Here is a 17,487-nt window from a genome sequence, read left to right as displayed (position 1 = left end):
TATTAACACAGAGCCCAACATGGGGCCCGAACTAAGGAACCGTGAGTTCATGACCTGAGCAAAGTCTGATGCTTAACCAACTGAGCCACCCAGGTGCCTCAGAAAGACATATTTTAAGAACACTAGAGTTTTCATTCTTCTGAAGTAAAGAGAAATATGAGTCATTCTGAGATATACAGAAGAAAGAGAAGTAATAACAGAGCAAAAGAAGACCTATAAAGAGACTTCTGCTCCATGACCATCACCCACCTTCTCCTTCCCCCCTCTCTCTCCAGCCCTCAGTTTGTTTTTAGTATTCAAGAGTCTCTCATGATTTGCCTCACTCCCCAAGCGGGGGTGATGGTCATAGAAAGGGGCACTGGTGGAGAAGAGCACTGGGGCATTATATGGAAACCAACTTGGTAATAAACTATTTTTTAAAAAAATAAATAAAGAGGCTGAAGCTTTAAAGAGACCGAAGCACAGGATAGGGTATATTCTAGTAACTGTACGGTGACAGGTGGTAGCTACACTTGTGGTGACCATAGCATAGCAGATAGACTTGTTGAAACACTATGTTACACACCTGAAACTAATGAAACATTGTGTGTCAACTATGCTCATTTAAAAAAATTAATAAAAATAAGTAAATAATAAAGAAACTGATCATGTTTGCTTCCATATTGGAATGATATGAATAATTCACATGAGGTTCAAAATGAAAGTAAGAAATGAAGGAACAAATCATGTTTCCTAATATACAGTTGTATATACATCCCATTTGAAAAATCTTTCACTACAACAAAAACTTCTATGGGATTTTCTCTATGAAAAACATATTGCATTTTGTCAGGAGTATTTTTTTAAGTTTCTCTTGGATTTTATCATTAGAATGCAGTAATAAAAATCATGATAAGTTAACATCAATCCATTCAATAACATGGGAAAGGTACTTATCTAACAATTATGTGCAGGAAGCCCATGAGAACTTTTGAGCGAGTTTATTGGACCCATGGAGGGCACTAAGTGTGTGTCTGCAAATGACTGTGAACATGGATGGATGGATGTAAGACCCCTATCCCCAGGAGACTAACCACCCCAGAACACACAGCCATTGCTGGGCTGGATTACCTGAGCTCCTTGCTTTTATTTTTTATTTTTATTATTTTTAATTAATGTTTATTTATTTTTGAGCATGAGATCAAAGAGCATGAGCAGGAGAGGGGCAAAGGGGGAGAAAAACAAAATTGGAAGCAGGTTCCAGGCCCGAAGCTGTCAGCAAAGAGCCCGATGTGGGACTCGAATTCATGAACGAGAGATCATTACCTGGGCCAAAGTTGGACACTTAATCGACTGAGCCACCCAGATGCCCCCAATGTGCCTTGCTTTTACAGAGAGGGACAGAGAGAGAGGGAAAAAAAAAAAACATTTTCTTCTACCTGCCTGCTTGTTTGTCCCAGGAGGATATTTAAGGCACAAGGAATTAGGGATAAAGTAGTTCCCAAAGGTCTAAGTCCTTGAGGTTCTGGAGTTATAACTCCACCCAGATACTCAAGGAGCTAACCTGAACAGCAACACCAGTGGAAACAGACCCATGCTCACATCCTCTGTAAGTGAGTTTGTGTAGAGGGTGCCTGAAAGGCAGCTATACCAAGATTAAGGAGAATATGGAGTGAGGGTGAGGGGGCCTTTCTCTTCAACCAGATCTGTGCCACAGTCCATTCCTGAGTCACTAGTGCTGAGGTAGTCTGAAAATGGGGTAGTAGAGACCGTATCCTGTCTCAGGTCAGGAGGCACATGTGAGAACCCTGTGCTCTGAGATCTTCCCTTTTGCTCTTCTCTCGCATTTTTGGGTCTTTTGCGGGGTGCTACCAGAAATGCAGAGGGGCAGGAATTTTTCTCTAGGAAATTGATGAACAGATGGAGTCAGGGAAGTATATCATCTGGGACTCAGATTTGAACATTTGGGGCTTTTATATGTGAATATGAAAATTTAGGAGCTTAAGGCAAAGAATCTGCCCACAAATGCTTTAATCATGGCATAGGAATGATATTTAATCTCGGGGCACCTGGGTGGCTCAGTCAGTGAAGTTCAGACTCTATGACCTCATGGTTCAGTTCATGAGTTCAAGTCCCGTACATGGGCTCTGCTTTATCAGAGCAAAGCCCTGCTTGGGATTCTCTCTCTCCCTGTCCCTCTGCCCTTCCCTGACCTGTGTGCTTTCTCTCTCAAAATAAATAAATAAACTTTATATTTTAGGTTTAGGAAAGAGATCATAGTTGGATTGTCAGTGGAAGTCAAAAGATAGTTCCTCCTATGTCAGCTCAATTTAAAGAATTTCTAAAAGCTACTGTTGGCACAAATAGAAAATTATGCACAGATGATAGAGGTATCTGTCACTGATTGGTTTAGATTAATGATGTCTGAAATGATACTTGGGAGAGATGTCTCACAATTCTGAGTTTATGGAGTTAGGTGATCCCTAACACTCTTCCCCTTATTCAAACAGAGCTTCCATAGTACTATGCTGGGTCGTGTCCTGCAGCCTAGGAAAAGGTTTGCCCTTCGGGGTCTCTGCTTTTGCCATTTCCCTTCAATGAATGACCTCACTGGCTTCTTCATTCTGTCTCTACCCACAAATAGTAATCATTGGCTGTAGGTCCTCATCCCTCCTGCTTCACTGGCTAGCTCTGATTGCAATCCAAGATTTTAAGAGGAGAGTAGAAAATAATGGTCTCAGATACTTCACTTCCCCAGCTGAGTAGGTAATTCAATGTTTGTTGGATAAAATATGGATTGAAGAATACAGAGGAACATCCAGAGAAAAGAGAAGAAAGGAAGAGTCAATGAGTGGAAAGAGCAGATTAAAAAATCCTCCTATGATGTTCTCAGAAATTTCATCCTAGAACTATAATTATCCTAAAGTTCTTCAGAAGACAAAAAGAATATGTTTCTTCTTCTGTACTTCATAGATACTCATGTCTGAATTGCCATTTTTTTCCATTTGGCTAAACCCTCCAATGGTCATTTCAAGATTTTTCCTCCTTCCGTGTAATTAATTCCCAATTCCTGCCAAGAATACTCTGAAATGACTGAAAATTAAAAGATTCTTGAACTGATGAATTTGGGGGCTCTGACCTAAAAGAATAAATGTAAAAATTTTACAAAGATTAGGATCAGAGTATGCAAAGGGCAAGATCAAAAGACAAACCTATGTGATAAAAGTGGTGTTTAGAGGGAGTATTTCAATTTTGGTGGCATGAGGTTGTGCATCCTGTAGGTCATTGTGGCAAGGTCTGGGCTGTTCAGATGCTATTAGTTATGTCTCAAACTTACAACTGAATGTATCCAATGAGAAAAATTTAAAGAAAAACAAAGTTCAATGGATTCAGTGCCCAAGATAGAGGAAGGTCCTTTGTTAACCAATCCAAGACTGAATATTTTTTATGGGTGTTTATCTTCATGAACACCTGTATGTGCAGCATCTCCCAAACCTTGGGAGTACTTCACCAAGGCAGAACAAAACCGCTAGACAAGATGACCTAAATCGTGACATAGAAGAACAAAAGGGATATAGAGAGGGGATGAAAGGCTTAAAAGTAGACTTCCTCACCCACATCATTTGCATCAGAACAATCAATTTTTATCTTGTTTAAAGACACATATAATTCTAACATACCTATGTGGAACTGCATATTCTACCTTTAAGTTTGTTTCTTCCCTAAAGTTAAAATCCTACATATATTAATGTGTATTGGCAATTTTTTCATGCGAACAATAACTAAACAAGTAAAATGATATTTTAGACAATGTGAAAACTAACTAACATTAATTCCAGGGTGTCATTTTTTAAAATGGTGATTAAAGCAAATATAGCTGAAAACTCAGAAAGAGGGTGGCATAGAGAGCTAGGGACATGCACCTGAGGCCTTACATTGTGACAGACTTGCTACTTATTTATGCATATTGTTAAATTGCCATGTGGCAGTCTAGGTGGTCATTATAGAATAAAACACAAAATGGAAGAAATATAAGGGTAGAAATTTAGAGACTCACCTTTCACAAAGTAGTGTCCAAGTAACTTTCTCCTTTTCTTTAGTTGCTTCAAAGACATAAAACTTCCTTCAAACTAAATTTTTAACGATTCAAAAAAGGATAAACAAACCATATATCCTCAGTCCTCTATACCACTTAAGGTGACAGGATTTTCCCAGTAGCATGGCACAATGCATAAACAGATGAATTCACATGACTCCAGATGACCTTCCAGGACTGAAGCATTTCATCTAGGTGAAGCAAATTGTTCTAACTCCACATGTCTTGAGTCAGTGGCTAATTTTTATCCTAATTTTACAGATCAAAAGGACACCTGTAGAAATATTTGACAAAATATGACAGCACACCAAAATGGCACCATCTCCTCTGAGGTTTCAGGCTTTCTCCTGAATTGTTTTGTCAGGTCCCACACCTGGCAACTTTCTTTCTCCCTACCCCTAAGCCTGCTCTTCCTCCTGGCCATGGGGGCCAATGGGATTCTCCTGATCACCATCAGACTGGAGGCCTCTCTTCACGAGCCCATGTACTACCTGCTCAGCATCCTCTCCCTGTTGGACATCGTGCTCTGCCTCACTGTCATTCCCAAGGTGCTGGCCATCTTTTGGTTTGACCTCAAGTCCATCAGCTTCTATGCCTGCTTCCTCCAGATGTATGTTATGAACTGCTTCCTTGCGATGGAGTCCTGCACATTCATGGTCATGGCCTATGACCGCTATATAGCTATCTGTCACCCACTGAGGTACCCATCCATCATCACTGACCAATTTGTAGCCAAAGCTGCCATTTTCATTTTTGCCAGGAATGTTATTTCTACAGTGCCTATCCCCATTCTCTCATCCCGACTCCATTATTGCAGGAGAAATGTCATTGAGAACTGCATCTGTGCCAATATGTCTGTCTCCAGGCTCTCCTGTAGTGATGTTACCATCAATCGCCTCTACCAGTTTGCTGGAGGATGGACCCTGCTGGGATCTGACCTCATCCTCATCTTTGTCTCCTACACCCTCATATTGAGAGCTGTGCTGAGACTCAAGGCAGAGGGTGCTGTGGCAAAGGCCCTGAGCACATGTGGCTCCCACTTCATCCTTATCCTCTTCTTCAGCACCATCCTTCTGGTCTTTGTGCTCACTCATGTGGTGAAAAAGAAAGTCTCTCCTGATGTGCCAGTCTTGCTTAATGTCCTCCACCATGTCATCCCTGCAGCCCTCAACCCCATAGTTTACGGAGTGCGAACCCAGGAGATCAAGCAAGGAATCCAGAGATTACTGAAGAAAGGGTGGTAATAAGGACAACTGGAACTCTGCATTCCTAATATACTATAAGCTTGAATCAATAATCGGTAAGTGGGCTGAAATAGTATCTATGAGTTACAATCCCAAACTGGCTAAATTGGATATCATGTCTTCTTTAATAAAACCTAAGTTTCATTGTAAGTTCCCTTTCTCTCACTTTTATGTTAACAATATGGTTGACCAGTTTACTTTGTTCTCCACACATATTATGCTACTTGTAAAAAAATACTGCAAATCCTTTGGGGGCAGGATCTAAAGTGAGAAACTTATATTCCTGAATAGGCAGCTGTCAATAAATCATGCTTTTGCCTTCTTGAATATACAACTGTGGATATTTGGGGGTACAGTTATGTGATGTGTAACACACTCTTATTCTTATTTCCACAGAAGGGAGCATATTGGAGACAAAGACATAGGCATTACATTTCAGTGCTGAGTGATGGAAGATTGCTACTCGTGTAACTAGGTCTGTAATTGGGTGGTCTCCCACAATGTGCATTGCAAGAAGAGTACTGGAATTTTGCATAGATTTCTCATTTGGGAAACAATTAGCAATGAGTTTGATCAGATTTAAGAGATTCCTAAATTCTCCACCCCCAAAGTGTTTGTGGTCTGGACTTTTATCTTCTGGATCCAGAGTGTCAAGTTTATGATATGCAACCATAGCTCTGCTGAAGAGTTACAGATTGCAAGGACTGTAATATGTGATCCAGTAATAATAGTTTAAATATCAAGAATATAATATCTGAACATTGTTTTATGCTAATTGTGCAGTATCTAAAGATACTTTGTGTACTGGGAATTCTTTAGATATGAATACACAAAAGTAGAATATTGTTGCTGTCAGGAGCTGAACGTTTGGTAGGGGGAATACATGAGTTCCAAGAACATATTCTTCTCAATGGGAGAGAATGAGGACTGGAATAAGGCATCTAGAGGCAGTAAAGTACCTGACAACATAAGAAAGCACAAGATAGACCATTAAAGGTCTGAATTGTAAGGCTTCCACAACTGCCAAAAAAGTTGGGTTCTTGGGGACAAATGAGGTAATCTCATTGTGTTCCATGTGACTCATCTGTTACCTTTGTGAACAGTGAACAATTTATTTTAAAAGATCTTTTCTAAATATAAGTTTTCGTGCCTTACTAATAACTCATACGTGTGCTTCCTTGTTTCATCATGGAAGGAAAATCTCTCAACAGTCTAATACCAATACTGTCCCTACAATCTAGGCCTCTCAGCCTTCACTGATTCGTCCTAGGCCTACTGAAGCTTTCATTCTGCAAAACTCTGTCCACTTCTTGCTTTTCTCTGTCTCACAATGAAGAGTAATAAATTGGGTTTTCATTTCTCTGCTTCTGTATATCACTATAAGCTACAGTTTGATTAAAGAACATAAACCAAAACATGTACTCACATAATTAATAAGCAATAGTTAAAAGACATAATCAATATTTTATTGGGAATAATGTAACTATCAGAAGAAAATAAAAAGGAATGTCAAGGTCCAATTAGGTTCATGCCATAGGTAACCTTTTTCTTTGTTACTTGAAGAAGAACTCTCTAAAATCTCATTATCTCACACATTTCTACCCTAAGAAAATGATTTTGTTTAGAATATGAGTAAAAAATGGAAAAACATTCCATGCTTATTAATTGAAAGAACAGATATTGTTAAAATGTTGATACGACCCAAGGCAATCAACATATTCAGTGCAATCCTTATGAAAATAACACCAGCATTCTTCACTGATCTAGAACAAACACCTATAATTTGTATGGAACCAGAAAAGACCCTGAATAACCAAAGCAATCTTTAAAAAGAAAACCAAAGCTAAAAGCATTACAGTTCTGGAATTCAAGCTGAATTACAGAGCAGTAATCATCAAGACAGTATGGGACAGGCACATGAAGAGACACATTAATCTATGTAACAGAATAGAGAACCCAGAAACAAACCCACAAATGTATGACCACTAATCTTTCACAAAGCAGGAAAGGATATCCAATGGAAAAAACACAGTCTCTTCATCAAATGGTGCTGGGAAAAATGGACAGCAACATTCAGAAGAATAAATATGGACCACTTTCTTACACTATATACAAAAATAAGCTCAAAATGGATAAAAGACTTAAACATAAGACGGGAAGCCATCAAAATCCAAGAGGAGAAAACAGGCAACAACCTCGGTGACCTCTGCTACAGCAACTTCTTACTCAACACGTAAGGCCAGGGAAACAAAAGCAAAAATGAACTATTAGGACCTCATCAAGATAAACACTTTTGCACAGCTAAGGAAATAATCAGCAAACTAAAAGGCAACTAACAGAATAGGTAGTATATTTGCAAGTGGCATATCAGATAAAAGGATAGTATCCAAAATCTATAAAGAACTTATCAATATCAATACCCAAAAAACAAATAATCCACTGAAGAAAAGGGCAAAGGCATGAATAGACATTTTTCCAAAGAAGACATCCAGATGGCTAATAGACACATGAAAAAATGTTCAATATCACCATCATCAGGGAAGTACAAATCAAAGCCACAATGATTTACTACTTCACACCTCTCAGAATGGCTAATATGAACAATTCATGTAATAACAGATGTTGCTGAGGATATGGAGAAAGAGCATCCCTTTTGCAGTGCTGGTGGGAATACAAACTGGTGCAGCCACTCTGGAAAAGAATATGGAGAGTCTTCAAAAAACCAAAACAGCACTACCCTATGAACCAATATTGTACTATGAGGTATTTATCCAAAGGATGCATGAGTAGTGATTCAAAGGGGCCCATTCACCCCAATGTTCATAGCAATAATACCAATAATAGCCAAATGGAAAGAGCTTAAATATCCATCGACTGAAGGATGGATAAGGAAGATGTAGAATAGATATAGATGATATAGATATGGATAGATAGGCATATACATTCCATATATGTGTGTTTGTGTGTGCGTGCATGAGTGTGTGTATGTAAAATATATATACGTGTATGTGTGTGTATATACATACATATATATATGTGTGTATATATATATATATATATATATATATATATAATGGAATATTACTAGGTAATCAAAAAGAATGAAATCCTGACATTTGAGACAACAGTGATGGAACTAGAGTTTGTTATGCTAAGCAAAATAAGGCAGTCAGAAACAGACAAATATCATATGATTTCAGTCATATGTGGAATTTAAGAAACCAAACAGATGAACAGAAGGGAAGGGAAACTAAAATAATGTAAAATTAGAGAAGACAAACCATAAGAAACTCTGAAACAGAGAACAAACTGAGGTTGATGATGGGGTTTCAGGTGGGGAGATGGGCTAAATGGGCAAGGCGCATTAAGGAGGACTCTTGTTGGGATGAACACTAGGTGTTATATGTAAGTGATGAATCACTAAACTCTATTTCTGAAATCATTATTATGCTATGTTTTTTAAAATTTTCTTTTTATTTATTTATTTATTTATTTATTTATAGTTTATTGTCAAGTTGGTTTCCATATAACACCCAGTGCTCTTACCCACAACTGACCTCTCCATGACCATCACCCGTTTCCCCCTTCCGCCTCCCCCTTCAGCCCTGTTTGTTTTCAGTATTCAAGAGTCTCTCATGATTTGACTCCCTCCCTCTCCTTACTCTTTTACCCCTTCCCCTCCCCATGATCCTCTGTTAAGTTTCCCCTGATAAACCTATGAGTGCAAACATATGGTATCTGTCCTTCTCTGCCTGACTTATTTCGCTTAGCATGATACCCTCGAGGTCCATCCACATTGCTACGAATGGCCAGATTTCATTCTTTCTCATTGCCATGTAGTATTCCATTGTATATATAAGCCACTTCTTCTTGATCCATTCATCAGTTGATGGACATTTAGGCTCTTTCTGTCAACTAACATGAATTGAAATAAAATTAAAATAATAAATAATAAAGTGTGTGTAACTGGATAGCAACAGAAAAGTCTTACAAATATGATATAACAGGCTAATATGAATTTAAGCTACTATCTCTTAGAAACTGACAAAAGTTTACTAGTTTAAACACTATCATATATTAATATCTGCTCATCAGTGGACCAAAAACTTTCAGGAGCAATCTCTACCAGGTCACATTATATAGCAAACCAAGATCTCTCCAATCAGCTGATAGAAATGAACATCGAATACAAAAAAAAGGGCTACATCAGGGGATTTAAACAATATACCTCCCAAGACTGAGGAAATTTCACACATGTTGTCTTCCAAAATAGACATTTAACATGCCTACAGTCTTTACATTGAAAACTGTATTTTTGAAAGTGTTACCTGTTGTATTTATGTGCAACTTTTATATATTTATGGCTCACAGCAAAATATTATTGACAGATCCTTATGAGAACTTTAAAAGATTAATGATGGCTTTATTCCACTAAAATAACTGATACTGAAACAGTGCTGTTCAATGTGAGCCATATCCATAATTTCAAATGTTTTAGTAGCCACCATAAACTATAAAAAGTAAAAGTTAAATTGATCTTAATTTTGTGTTTTGTTGAGTCCAATATATCTAAAACATAATTTCACCACGTAATAAATATAAAAGAATTTAATACTAACATAGTATACATTCTTTTTATATATGCTAGGTCATTGAAATCCAGTGTGTAGCTTTCCTCAACATAATGAAGGCCATCTATGAAACACCGAGCTAATGTCATCCTCAACAGGGAGAAACAGAGAGCTCTTCCCCTATGGTCAGGAATAAGGCAGAGTGTCCACTCACCACTGTGTTTTAACTTAGTACTGGATGTCCTAGACTCAAAATCTAAAAAACAAATAAAAGACATCCAAATTAGAATGGAGTGATGTTGGGAATACAGGCAAAAGAAAAAGTTAAATGGTCTTTCAAGTTACAGGCCACTGAGAAGTCCTTCAGACAGGCAGTCACCTTCCTCTGGAAACTCAGCGGCTTTAATATTGACTCTTTGCTAAGAGCAAAAGCCAATCTTAGCTTCACATTACCCCAACCCCCCACTATCTAGTGAGTCTACTTTAAACACATAGAAATCCCTTGGAAAACTTGGTTTATGTCTACCCACCCCTCACCCCCTGATGTATGTTGGTACACATCTTCCAAACATATGGCCCACTGATAGATATCTGAAGGGTCTCATGTCTGAGGCTTTACTAAACAGTAATAAATGACCTTTTCCCAACAATAGCTAGACCCCTCACTGTCCTGGAAAACCTTGTTTCCAAAATTCAAGAGACCTGTGCTCTCCCTAACTCCCTCCCAATTTGAAGTTATACAATCAGTCACCCATCACAACCCCAGGGCAGCTCTTTCTGCCCATGGGACTTGTCCCCATGTTTTAGTAAACCATTTTTCTGCACTGAAGTCATCTCAAGAATTCCTTCTTGGTCACTGGCTTTGAACCCTAACATTTCCACATCAAGAAGAAGTAAAACTTTCACTATTCACAGCTGACATAATTCTCTATATAAAAAAACCAAAAAGATTCCAATAAAATATTCTGAGAACTGAAAAAAAAATTAGCAAAATTAAAGGACACAATGCAATGTACAGTGTTACATTTCTGTACACTAATAAAGAAGAAGCAGAAAGAAAAATTAAGTAATCAATCTCATTTACAATTGCACCAAAAATATTAAGATCTCTAGGAATATACCTAACCAAAGAGGTGAAAGACCTATACTCTGAAATCTATAAAACATTTATAAAAAATTTGAAAATGACATGAGGACATGGAAAGACATTCCATGGATTGGAAGAAAAAATACTTTTGAGTGTCTATACTACTAAAAGCAACCTATAAATGTAATGCAATTCCTATCAAAACACTAAGAGCATTTTTTTCACAGAGCTAGAGCAAATAATCCTAAAATGTGTATGGAACCACAAAAGACCCTGAAGAGCCAAAATAACCTTCAAAAAGAAAACCAAACCTAAATACATCACAATTCCAGATTTCAAATTATGTTACAAAGTTATAATGACAAAGCACTATGGTACTGGCACAAACACAGACACCTTTTGTCTGTTTGTTTTTGTCTGTTTTGTCTGTTCTAGATGACTAGAACAGAACAGAAAACCCAGAAATGTACCTGTATCCACAACTATAGAGTCAATTAATCGTAAACAAAGCAGAAAGAATATACAATGCAAAAATGACAGTGTTAGGAGAATGGACAGCAACATGCAAAAGAATGAAACTGGACTACTTCGTCGCATCATACACACACACAAAAAAAATCAAAATAAAATAAAGACCTAAATGTGAGATAGGAATCCATAAAAATCCTGGAGGAAGAAAAAAGCAGTCACCTCTTTGATGTTGCCTGGAGCAATTTCTTACTAGATATGTCTTCTGAGGCAGTAGAAACTAAAGCAAAAATAAAAGTATTGGGACTGACCAAAGTAAAATGATTCTGCATAGCAAAGGAAACTATCAATAAAAGTAAAAGGCAACAGATGGATGGGAGAAGTTATTCTCAAATAATAAATCTGATAAAGCGTCACTATCCAAAATCACTGAAGTATCAAACTTGAGGCACCTGGGTGTCTCAGTCAGTTAAGTGTCTGACTCTTGACTTCGACCCAGGTCATCATCTCATGGTTCATGGGATTGAGCCCCACATCTACTCTGTTGGCATAAAGCCTGCTTGGGATTCCGTCTCCCTCTTTCTCTGTCACTCCCTTGCTTTCTCTTTCTATCTCTCTCAAAATAAATAAGTAAACATAAAAAAAGAACTTATAAATATAATCACCCAAAAAACAAATAATCCAGTGAAGAAACAGGCAGAAGACATGACTAGACATTTTCCCAAGACATCCAGATGGCTAATAGGCAAACAAAAAGATGCTCAAATTAACTCAACACCAGAGAAATACAAATCAAAACCATGGTGAGACATCACCTCACACGTGTTAGAATTGGTAAAATTGGGGCATCTGTATGGCTCAGTTGGTAAACTTCTGACTCTTTGTTTTGCCTCAGGTTATGACCTCAGGGTTCCTTAGATTGAGCCGGGCATCAGGCTCTGCACTGACTATGCAGTCTGCTTGAGATTCTCTCTCTTTCCCTCCACCCTTCTCCCCATCTGAAGCTCTCTCTCTAAATGAAATTGTTAAAAAATTTTAAGGAGCATCTGTGTGGCCCAGTTAGTTAAGCATCCAACTCTTGATTTTGGCTTAGGTTATGATCTTGCAGATCCTGAGATCGAGCCCTGTGTTGGACTTTGTGCTGACAGAGTGATTCCTGTGTAGGATTCTCTCTTTATCTCGCTCTCCATGCCCTTCCCTCACTCTATTTCTCTCAAGAATAGATAGTAAATTAAAAAATTTTTAATATAAAAATAATAATATACTAATTTACATTCACATAAGCTATTTTTTAAGGTAGCATCTCATGGTATAAGGCATGTAAAATTAAAGAACCTGTAGGAATTTCTACAGAGGTTTTAACTATTTTGGAGAGGTACTTGGTAATTCCTAGTAAAATTAAATATTTTTCTTTGCTATAATTGGGGGGGAAAATCCATTCTTACACATACTCCAAACACTCTAAGAGAGGCATACAAATATATTAACAGTAACAATATTTACTTAAAGAATTAATTATAGCTCATTTTGGTATCAATTACTTACATAAAAAAAGAAAATGCATACCATGGTACTTGAACAGCAATCAAAAAGAATGCCTTACACACAGCAACATGGACAGTTTTTAAGATTTAGTGTTGAGTGTAAACAAAGGTTAACATCAGATTTATGATCCAATATCAGTTTTGAAATTCAATATCCAAATCATCTCCCAACAAATGAATATGTAGTTGCATCAGCAGGCCTGAAAGTAACTAGAAAGACCCATTTTAACAACACTAGGGCTTTCACTTTTCTAAAGAGAAAAGAAATAGGAGTGATGTTCAAATATGCAGTTGACAGAGAAAAAAAATACAGCAAAAGAAAGCCTTTCAAAAGACTGATGCTGATGGCACAGCAAAGGGAACATGGCCAGGGGTATCATAACTGTGTTATATGGTGACAGATGGTAGCTGCACTGTGGTGAATGCAGCATAACTATATTCACTCGTGGAATCACTGCATTGTACAGCTAAAATTAATTCAACATTGTGTGTCATCTACAATAAACTTTAAAAATGAAAAGTAAGAAAGAAACTAATGATGCTTGCTTCCATAATTTGAAGATGTGACTAATTCACATGAGGTTCCAAATGAAAATGAAAAATAAACAAATTCTGTTTCCTAGTATACAGTTGTGTATTCATCCCATTAGAAAAAATATTTCAATACAGCAAAATTTACAGTAGGATTTTGACTTTGGAAAACATATTGTATTTTCTCAGGATTATTTTTAAACTATTTTTATCAACTTAAATCTTAGTTAATATACAGTACTATATTGGTTTTAGGAGTAGAATTCAGTGATTCATCACTGACACACAAACTGTCCATTTTAATACCCATCACGTCTCTAGCCTATCTTCCACCCACCACCCTCCATTAACCCTCAGTTTGTTTTCTATCAGTAAGAATGTCTTGTGATTTGTTTCCCCTCTTCTCTTTGTCCTCCACTTCCCATGCACTCTACTCTTTTCTTTCTTAAATTCCACTTATGAGTGAAGTCATATGGTATTTTTCTTTCTCTGATTGGCTTATTTTCTTAACATAATACACTCCATCTCCATCCACATCATTACAAACGGCAAGATCTCACTTTTTGACAGCAGAGTAATATTGCATATTGTATATATGTACTCTGCATCTTGTTTATCTATGCATCAGTCATGGACATTTGGGCTCTGTCCATAGTTTGGCTTTGGTTGATAACACTGCTATATGCATTGGGGTGCATATGCCCCTCTGAAAAACCCTGTTTCTCTCCTTTGGGTAAATACCTAATAGCACAATTGTTGGATCACAGGATAGTGCTATTCTTAGTTTTCTGTGGAACCTCCAAACTGTCCTCCAGAGTGGCTGTACCAGTTTGCATTACCACAGACAGGGTAAGGGAGTTCCCCTTTCTCTGCATCCTCACTAACACCTGTTGTTTCTTTTCTTGTTAATTTTAGCCATTCTGATGGGTGTGAAGTGGTTTTGATTTGTATTTCCTTGATGATGAGTGACATTGAAAATGTTATTATGTGACTGTTAGCAGTCTGGATGTCTTCTTTGGAAAAGCATCTATTCAGGTCTTTTGCCCATTTCTTAACTGGGTGGTTGTTTTCAGGGTATTGGATTTTATAGGTTCTTTAGGGATTTTGGATACAAACACTTGTGCCTTCCATGACTCCAGTAAGCTCACTCAGAAGTTATTATGGGCATCATGCACATGATTGTTAGATAGATACCTCCCAAACCACACTCTCAAATGGACTAATGGTAACCTATCATGACTTGTATGAAGGCATCATAATGATGATAATGCGAGAGTAACTTGAAAAAAGAATCTTCTTGATTTTACAGAGAACGAAAATCATTTTTTCCTCCCACCTGCCTACATATATGTCTGAAAAGGATCTTTTAAGAACAAGGAATTAGGGAATGGAGAAGTTCCCAGTGGGTAAACTCCCTTAGGCTCTGTAGTTATAACTACCCCCAGACATTTCAGGAACTAACCAGAACTCCGATATCAGTGGACCTCATGCTTCAGATCCTGTGTAAGTCAGCCTGAGAGGCAACTGTAGCAAGATTAGCAAGAACAAGGGGGTTGGGGGGAGGAGACACCTCTCTTTTCCTATAGAGCAGTGCTCCTTTCCATTCCTGAGTCACTACTGCTGAAGTAATCTGAAAAGAGGGTGGTAGAGACTGAACCCTATTTCAAGACAGGAGGCACAAATGAGAACCTTTGCTCAGGGAATTCCACTTTTTTCCCCTCATTGAGTTTTTGGCTCTTTTGCTGGGTGGTACCAGAGAGGTAAAGAAGCAGGAATTTGTCCCTAGGAGATGAATGGGGACACAGGCTGGAGAGTGCATCATCTGGAGCTCAACTTAGATGACTTGGAGTAATCAACGGTACATATTGAAATATAGGACTTTTGGGCAAAATATTTGCCCATAAATGCTTGAATCATGGTGGAGAAATTAAATTAAATTAAATCTAACATTAGAGGTTGAAGACAGAGAACACAATTAGGAGTCGGAGGAAGTAATAAAGTAGTTCCTCAGATTAAGCTTAAAGAATTTCTAAAAGCATTGCTGTAAAAACAATAAGAACAAATATTCCCAATGATAACTGGGGTGCCTGTCCCTGGCTGTACTCAATAATTTTGGAAAAAAAATTGGGAGAAATATTTCAAGTTCTGTGTGAGTCTCTGGAGTTATGTGTTACCCACAAAAATAATATTAGTACTACAACTACTACTACTACTACTACTACTACTACTACTACTACTGCTATGACTAATGAAAACAATAATAATCAAGTGCTAAGAGACATAACATAAAAGGAAATTAAGAAAAAAATGCACTCAGAGCAGTGAAAGCAGGAGTCAAAAGACAAGTGCAAAAAAAGAGAGATTGCAGATTTCTGGAAAATTGCCTAATGGTTTTATGTACATGGGCGTGGAGAGGAGAGAGAGAAGCCTAAAATCATTTAAACAAAATGCCAGATAAGATATGCATTTCTACATCACTGTGGTGACACAGGACACAGGGGTATTAATGCATTCAATGGTTTGGATCTAATTTTTATTCCTTCCATTTCCAAACCCTACTAATTAAACTGTGAAAATACACATAATGTCACTGAATCTCAATGTGCCCATTTCAAAAGATAAATTGTTAAAATGGTCAACTTAACCTACCTACTTCAGAGTGGTATGAGTCACACAGGAAATAATATGTTTAAAATTCATCCCAAACCACCAAAGTCACTACTAACTCAGTCTATGAGCAAGAGAAAAAGAATTGGAAAGCCATCTAAGTCTCTTCTACAGATCATGTGGGAGCCATGCCTGGCAGACACCAGCTGCACAAACCCTTGCTTAGGGAAGCAGAGGATCTGCAGTGACTAGAAGAACCCTGGAAGGGAAGGCCCCTCCTCCCCTTCTGAGAGAAAGTCCCAGACACTAACAGGGTCTTCTGATGGAGAGAATCTAACAGCAGCCAGCTGAGCACGACTGGAACTGCAGCTGGGGAATAGAAAATACTAACTGGAACAAAAAACCCTATCTGAACGACCCCAAGGAAAAAATTACTAAAGATATGAAAATGTCATTCAGTCTCAGTTCACAGTTTTATTAACACTTCCCTCCTTGCCACCCTGTCCTCACTCCAACACTATTTCTCCTCCATCAGATTCAGTTATCAAAAACATTCATTGTACCAGGCATGAAGCTGGTTTCTTTCTTACAGGATTCACGGGGCTGATAATTCACATTACCATACAATTTTTCATGAGATCCAGAGGAACCCTAGAAATGGCTCCAACCCATCTGTATGCAACAGGAGGAAGATCAGTGTAATACAGTAGTGTGTACATGCTACATAATTCAAAGGTCAAAGGGATGAAGTCCTGGGATATTTGAGGACAGTTAGGCAAGATGGTAAAAGATCCCAGATTAATACGCAATTTATGTTGTACAGTGAGCCTAAGGAGTAATACACAGAGAAGTTGCATAAAACCCCCTAATGAAAAAGTGTTTCTAAACCCACAAAGTAATGGTTTAACAGAGGCCCTGGTGTATGTAGACAGATTAGTTAAAATGGACTGCGTGATTTGAAGGACCCCTCAAAGACCTGATCTTTACCTTTGACCAACCACACCGTCATTCAAATCTCTTTCACAATTCAGGGGGACAACCACCTTAGAATCCCTTGCCCTTAATGTAAAGGAGAGAACCACCTCACTTTATTGACATTATGTATCACCAGCCCAGGTCCCATGTCCCTTGTCCCATGTCAGAGTTACTCAGCCTCCCCTACACTCTCCTGAAGTTGGTGCAATACCTGTCATTTCTCTTATGACTACTCATTGTCCTCTGAATGGTTTCCCTTTTAGCTCCTGAGAGTAAGGACAGTTTCTTTTTCAATGTTGTGACTCTAGCACCTACAGAATGCCAGGGGAGGATGTTAAGTGATAAGAGAACATGGCAACATTGAATTATGCCTGGAAGCAGGGGA

At 38.0% G+C, this 17,487-nt stretch overlaps 1 protein-coding gene across 1 annotated transcript; it reads left to right on the top strand.

Moving 5' to 3' along the window:
• Nucleotides 1-4,371: 4,371 nt before the first annotated feature.
• LOC115271876 (olfactory receptor 56A3-like) lies at nucleotides 4,372-5,319 on the top strand. Its single transcript, XM_029914849.1, has one exon. The coding sequence runs from the start codon at nucleotides 4,372-4,374 to the stop codon at nucleotides 5,317-5,319; it is 948 nt and encodes a 315-aa protein (XP_029770709.1).
• Nucleotides 5,320-17,487: the final 12,168 nt, after the last annotated feature.

This window comes from Suricata suricatta, chromosome 11 (genome assembly GCF_006229205.1).
Source record: "Suricata suricatta isolate VVHF042 chromosome 11, meerkat_22Aug2017_6uvM2_HiC, whole genome shotgun sequence".
In the NCBI taxonomy this organism is placed as follows: Eukaryota; Metazoa; Chordata; class Mammalia; order Carnivora; family Herpestidae; genus Suricata; species Suricata suricatta.
Note: the sequence above shows the minus strand (reverse complement) of the source record. Positions and strands in the feature narration are given on the sequence as shown.

What these genes read in the sequence shown, in the direction of transcription:
- LOC115271876 (XM_029914849.1), top strand. Translation starts at nt 4,372, where the DNA reads ATGACAGCACACCAAAATGGCACCATCTCCTCTGAGGTTTCAGGCTTT.